At 40.0% G+C, this 7,330-nt stretch overlaps 1 protein-coding gene across 1 annotated transcript in view; it reads right to left on the bottom strand.

Moving 5' to 3' along the window:
* Positions 1-1,087: 1,087 nt before the first annotated feature.
* LOC308307832 (trypsin-2-like) overlaps positions 1,088-7,330 on the bottom strand; it is a 6,882-nt gene continuing 639 nt past the window's right edge. The window contains exons 2-5 of the mRNA XM_080753136.1: positions 5,629-5,714; positions 3,212-3,335; positions 2,593-2,688; positions 1,088-2,056 (exon numbers count right to left, since the gene is read on the bottom strand). Of these exons, the coding sequence (XP_080609262.1) occupies positions 1,879-2,056; positions 2,593-2,688; positions 3,212-3,335; positions 5,629-5,680 (450 nt within the window). The 5' untranslated portion in view covers positions 5,681-5,714 and the 3' untranslated portion in view covers positions 1,088-1,878. The remainder of the gene's footprint in view (positions 2,057-2,592; positions 2,689-3,211; positions 3,336-5,628; positions 5,715-7,330) is intronic.

The following is a 7,330-nucleotide window of genomic DNA, read 5'->3' as shown; positions in this document are numbered from 1 at the left end:
GGGTGTCATTTTATACAATTAAACAAGCCTTTTTCCTTTTATTTTTCAATCGACCAAAGCAAAATTCCAAATTGGAACTAATGCTCTCTCTACTACATGCCATGGGAAACTGGCAGCCCCCACCTTCACTTAATATGGCCTGCAGGATAATATTAGAATACTGACATATTGATTTCAGCTGTTACAATTCCAAACATGCACATGACACGTTTTAATTACTTCAGTTCAATGACTAGTATTAAAATGGTATTGTCTTTTACTCTATTTTATGTCCAATGTATTTGTATTTAAGTTCATAAAGTCAACATAACTAAATGCATTCGAAAACCTTATCAGCACTCTTATTATGTCAGAGGGCTTGAACAGTGTAGAGCTCAGATAAACCCTGGCCTGAGCAGAGCTCAGTGTACTGTAGGCCCCAAACTGAATCCACCTGACATCACCTCAGCAGTAGTCCATCCACACCCACTTATTGACTAACACCTCCTCAAATAATAATATCAATACATTACAATATATATTTACTAAAAATAGGCTTCGGTTGGGGAGTCTTCCTGCCCCTCAGTTTGTGATGACTGATCTAAGCAGTCACACTGGGCTGATTCAAACTAAATGGAATCAGCTTCACACAGGATAAATCAGTCACCCCAAAACACTCAGATGGCCACTCTCCGGCCAGAATGTAAGAACTGCTTTCCCCTGTAACAAACACTTATAACTAAACTGCCACATAGATGTTTGATTTATGTTAAACTCAAAGACCCTTTATTTGTGTTATTTATTTCAGACCACTATATAGCCTACAGTAACACATATTATCACGCTCTTTAACTCCTGCTTGCTGGACTAATTTTATTTTATAAATATTAAATTACCCTCTGGTATAAAGGACTCTCTGAGAGGAATCATTTACATACCAACACATAATTAAGAGGTTACACTTAAATTGTTTCCTTTTCCTTTCTTAATTTTTCAAGTCATGGTAAAATCGTCTTCCCACATCAAGTATTGACAGTAACAGACACAGGTACAAAGTACATAAAGAGATAGAGATTTATTTACATTTACAGATACTGGTACACTGGTCAATGTTATTGCCTGTTTCTTTCATTAACAGTAAAAACAATAAAGAATATACTTTGTAAAATGGTCATATTGTACATAATGTCAAGTACAAATGATTTTAACATGCACAATACATCATTATGAGACCTAGATTTACCTTCAACTTCTTGTTTATGACTTAGGGGCTATCACAAGTTGTGTAGCATTTTTAGAAATATTGGGCCTTAAATGTAATTTAAAGAAATACATTTGTAATCAAATAATAATAATGCCTAGTGTTCTCAGGGCCCCAATGTTCCAGTCATGCATCTTTGGTACTCCCAACTCCTCTAAGTTTAGTTTAGGTTAGTATTTGCACACAATCACACAGGTGTACAGTCAACACATTCTCACTACACGACTCACTCCTAACCACATAACGTTCAATCCTGTGTAAATCATCTTTACACCTGTGTGAAATTACTACAGCTACAGTATGTTGTTAGTACAGTTTACACCCACAGAAAAATAAAAGCTGTCAACTAGAACCAAAACTGGTTCCTGGAAGGACCTTTCAGAGCAAGGTTATTTAAAGAACCATTTAAATGAAGGGTTCTATTAAAGAAACCTTAGAGGTCCCTCAAATTATTACAAAAGAAACCCATTTTAGCACTATTATTTTTCTGTGAGTATATATTACTTGAATTATTTGTTATGTCTCCCCAGGCAGGGTTGTAGCATCAATCCTGGGAACAAGGATAGCGGGACCCACTATGAATGTTCTTCAATGTTCGTACCGGTACCTGGTTCCCCCGACGAGATTCAGATTCAGATTCAGATACCTTTATTTACCATTGTGTAGAACACATAGGAATTTGTTTTGGCAACAACAAGGCACTTGGAACCAGGCGGGATCACTTCTCCCTCGTCCGCAAAGCGGACAGGTTGGATGTCCTCGCTGAACGTGACGGGACAGTCGACTTTCAGCATGGCAGCGCCGTTGGCCAACGTACTATAGGGTTAGAGTCAGAATAGGGCTGTCACAATTATTACATAATCGTTTAATCGCAATTATTTGAGGTAATCACAATTATTTTGCTTAATCGTCATAATCGTTTCCATGTTGAGAAATGTTAATATAATGTCAAACACTTTCAAAAAGTAGTGGAAATAGCAGATCTACAAGCTCACAACGCGTCGCATCGTGGCGCGTTGTGAGCTTGTAGATCGGCTTTTTCCACTATCAATGTTATTTTTTAAGTACCGTATAAAGTTGTCAAATATGTCAGTAATTTCTTTGTATATTTAGGTTATGTGTCATAATTGCCATGTGCAACTTCAAAACCTACAAGCCAAACAGAAATGTAATTGTCAACGACAAATACACAATTAAATAGTTAATCGCAATTATTTGAGTGACAATTAATCGTCATGTAAAATGTCATGATTGTGACAGCCTTAGATCAGAATAACAATATTAGTTATTATATAGAGCAATAATATTTAGTTATTAATAGCGCTAGAATCAATCATGCACATGATCCCTACCTTGGATCATACTTTGGGTAGACCATGAAATTAATGACGCCTCTCGTCTCACCGCTAGCATACACGACGGTCAAGGTCTTCGGGTCGTCGATGCCCCTGTAGAAGAGAAATATAAAATTTGCCATTTAGTGAATATACTATATTCCTTCTTCTGTCTCAATCTCCCATTCTACATCTCACTCCCTTCCCTCTCCCTCGATCTCTCTCTCTCTCTCTCTCTCTCTCTCTCTCCCTCTCTACCACCCCTCTCTCTATCTCTCCCTCCCCTTTCCCTCATTCCCTCTCTCTCCCTCTCTACCCCCCCCCCTCTCTCCCTGCCGCTCACGTACACAAATTGTGCATGTTCACAGAACGACAGGTGATGCACAGACAATGGTATTGTGACCAAAATGTTTGTCCTATCCCTTTGCACATGAGCACTTCAGGGTTGAGAATGTAAAAGGTTGAGTTGCAATTTTTTTGTGGAGTGTGTGTGAGTCTTTCACCTCTTTGGTTCTTCTCTCTATCCATTCTCTCCACATAATGGCCTATTGTCTTGGGGCTGTTATAGGCTACTATAAGCCCCTGATCTCTCAAGAGAATCACCCCTGGTGTAATTATATCAATAAAATACACTTACTCAAGGCAGAGGACGTGAAGAAAGATGTGTTGGTTGCCCACCACTGATCCATGGCATATTTTCCGCCCACCATGCAGAATGCTGACAAGAAACGGGAATTCCGCTGCCGTCTCTCCCACACCCACTGGAACAGAGATCAGAGACATAATTAACCACTTAAAGGACAACTTTAGTTTTTTTACAACAAGGGTTCATATTTTTGTAATTAAAGAATATAAAAGTTGAGTGTTACAATTATTTCATTTTCTTCTTTCTATTGTTTTAGAGATTCTTATTCCAGTGGTTGGGGGCATGCGTACAAGTGGCTGAATATGTCATTTTACACAGAATAAGCCCATTCCCAAGATACAACGCAACCTTTCATGGTTGGATGTGACCTATGGGGGCTAGAAGTGTTACTGTAATAGCAATAAAGAAACTGCTGCCTTAATGTGTCTAAAAAGACATATTTAGCCACTTGTACGCATGCCCCATTTGTACGCATGCCCCACATTTTAGCGCGGTAAACGTGATAAAACCATAGAACGAAGCAAATGAAAACATTTTAACACTCACTTTTTATTTTTTCTAATTACAATCTAAAATATGAACCCTTGTTGTAAAAAAACAAAGTTGTCCTTTAAGACCTACGTACTGTAGAGGCCTATGCCAGGGGTAGGCAACCTTAGGCACGGGTGCCAACATTGGCACAGGGGAGGATAATCACCGGCACACTGGCAGCAGCAGTGTGAGAGAGAGGACTTTTATTTTAAAAACAAATCTTTTTTTAAACGGTCAATTAAATGAAGTTTGCTAATGTATAGCAAATTACATCTTGCACAAAATTCTACATTCATTAAAACTCTGAACTCTGACTGGGAAGGGAGTCGGGGAGATAGGTTGTTTATTGCTCTGGGGGTCTAATGATCGTTATAACAATGTCCTGACAATCAAAATATGTCCAAATATTTGCCATTAAAAACATGTAAACGTGGTCGATTAAATGAAGTTAGCTATAGAAAATTACATCTTGCAGATTATTCTACATTCATTAAAACTCTGCACTCTGACTGGGAAGGGAGTCGGGGAGATAGGTGGGTTATTGCTCTTTATAACAAAGTCCTGCCAATCAAAATATGACAAAATAGTTGTCATTAAAATGTGCGGTATGTTGACATGGCACAATGACATAAAAACGTGGCACTTCATGTCAAAAAGGTTGCTGATCACTGGCCTAGGCTATAGGCTATAGTTTGCTGTATGATGGATGAATGAACAAAACAAATGTATGGTATCTAAAAAAGACTAAATCCAAAGAATTCACCGTTTGTCAGCCTTCTGATTGGTCCCTGAGACTCCCTGACTGGCCAACCAGAAAAATACATTCACTTTTTGCAAGCGGGGGTGGAGTTCTGCAGTCGGAGAAAGTGGCAGCCGTCTTTCACCGGCTGTCCGCACTGCGGAGCACGGCCAGGCCGCTCGCGACCTATAGCGTTTGCGATCATTGTAATGAATAAGCTTCAACAGACTAGTTCACATGGACCTTATCAATGGTCTAACTTGTTACGATTGGGTACATATATTTTAAATGGGCAGAATTACGAAAAGCCAGCCTATTATGTGAGGAGAACAGATTATAGTTCTCCTCTTCCTACCCAAGATGCAATGCGCTTTCTCCTTCTATTTCTATTCTCTCTCTGATCCAGAGGATTAAACTAATTAAAACATATATTTTCGGGGGGAAATTACTGTTTTGCTATGTAATTACTGTACCTTTTTCTTCCCTTTTTATTAATATCACGTAGATGTGTTTTTTTTGGTACTTTATATAGCTGTAATGAGGCTATGGAGGAAAAGAAAATCCCATCCACTTCCACTATAAAAGAATCTGCAATAGTGATTCTGTCCCACTGGGATTAAACAAATTAAAACATATATTTTCGGGGAAACCCCCTGTTTTGCAATGTAACTACTGTACCTTTGTCTTCCCTTTTTATTAATATCACCTAGATGTTTTTCCTTTGGTACTTTAAATTGCAATAATGAGGCTATGAAAAAAGAATCCCATTCACTGCCACTATAAAAACAATCTGCCCAGGGTTAATGTCCCACCATAGTAACAGGGCAGAATGGGGCGGGATTTGCAAAAGCCTGAATTAGCCTAAAGTGTTACATTATGTCTATATTCAGTAAAAGGGGTGTGTCCCCTGTCTCTCCAGAAGTGATGCAGATGGAATTGGAACTGGAATATTATAAGATTTGAAGGTATTAAAAAAAGAATATATATATATATATATATATATATATATATATATATATATATATATATATATATATATATATATATACATATACACACACACACACACACACACACACACACACACACACACACACACACACACACACACACACACACAAATGATGGTTATACCAACCAAGGGAGGACAGAATGATCGCAGTAGCCAGGTTCCACCATTTTCCAGCCATCTTGGCACAGGGTGTCACACAGGTCAGCAGGGATCTGAAATAAAAAAGACACTTTGATTACAGCAGCTGCAGTGGCAGCACGAAACCTATGAATAAAACCCATGGAATAAAACCAGTAAGACTCCCTAATTGGGAGATAAGCGACCGTAGGTCACTTATCTCCACAAATAGAGCAAAAATGTGTTTTTCCAAAATCTTCCTGATCCATGTTGATGACATGAGTGTAGACATACTGTGTAGTGATTTTCGTGATTTTAGGGCAAAATCTGAATCGGCCTCATGGTGGCGCTAGAGGGCCATGTGAGAAATGAGGGGTGGGGTCTCCGCGCCGCCAAGGCGGACGAATAGGTACCGGCCCCGGCTCTCCCGGTCGCTCCTAGCCCGAGTTACGGCATTTTATGTGAGCTGCAGTGGCAGGGGGTCCTCCACTGGGGGCGCCACCACTTTTGCATCCGTTCTGGAGCACCAGGAGTGGGTGGTCCCCGGGAATGCCCCGTGAGCAGCCCCGTTGGGGTGGTCATTTGGTAATTTTTGCACATGTGCTCATTTTTTACACTTGGGGGTCCCCGAGGGAGCTGGGGGTCCCTGGAACTCCGGGGGTCCTTGGAGGTTGTAGTTTGGCAGGTAAGAAGTGTGTGTGCAAAATCTGGCATGGATCGGGGCAACGGTTGCGGAGATATGAGCAGGGCAAAAGTGTGACGTGTGACGTGTGTGACGGACGGACGGACGGACGGACGGACACCTCGAGCAGCTTTCTGTAGTAAGTGCGACCTACGGTCGCAACAAGAGTCACAAGAATCAGACCACTATGGTATGGACCAGTGGACGTGCACAGAGACACAGGTAGACACTGGGTGATAGCACCTGCCAAGTGATTTCATGTGAAGTCTGCAGGCTTTAGAGGGCTGTCCCAGTTAAAGTGGCTAAGTTGTAGTTATGCAGTGAGTGCAGGGTAGCTAACATTGGAAAGTCAGAATTCAGGAGATTTTTGTTGGGGGTAGTTGGGGGGAGGGGGGGCATTAGCCTATATAATTTAGCCTACAAGAGGTCTACACACAATTAGAGAATGTAGAAGAAGTGTTATTGATCAACGCTTCATCTCTCCTATTATAGGTCTATAAAAAATATTGGATCAATACGGCATCCAATGACAACAAAATCGATACGGCATCCAATGACAACAAAATAGGCCTATTCTGTTTGGGTCTGAGAGACTATACTCATCAAATGGTGTTTGTGGCTCAAACGGAGAATAAATAGGACCTAATGGACCTTGATATAAAGCCACTGCCTTAAAATGTTCCAAATGTGCGCTTGCTCAGGCTTGCCGTGCGCTCTGGTTGTGCGTAAAAAGGGAACACTCAGGCAGACCACTACAGAATGTGTAGTTTAAGAATGAATATAGGCCTACTATTTGTCAAATATATATTGTACATGTAATTTAATAACCTGAAATTGTATAATTAATTTAAATAACCTTATAGGCTTCAATCCTACGCAGAGAGAGCCGTAAAGGACACCAAATGCTAATTTCTAACAAATGTCAACTGCTAAAATGTATTCATTGTAATAATAAACAGACATCAAAACTGGAATTAATGTCGTTTCCATAACGTTTTATATCTGTTCTAAAATTCTAAACCATGAAAA

The sequence above is a fragment of the Nannobrachium achirus genome (assembly GCF_963921795.1).
Source record: "Nannobrachium achirus genome assembly, chromosome: 22".
Classification (NCBI taxonomy): domain Eukaryota; kingdom Metazoa; phylum Chordata; class Actinopteri; order Myctophiformes; family Myctophidae; genus Nannobrachium; species Nannobrachium achirus.
This window is presented reverse-complemented; position numbering and strand designations above follow the sequence as displayed.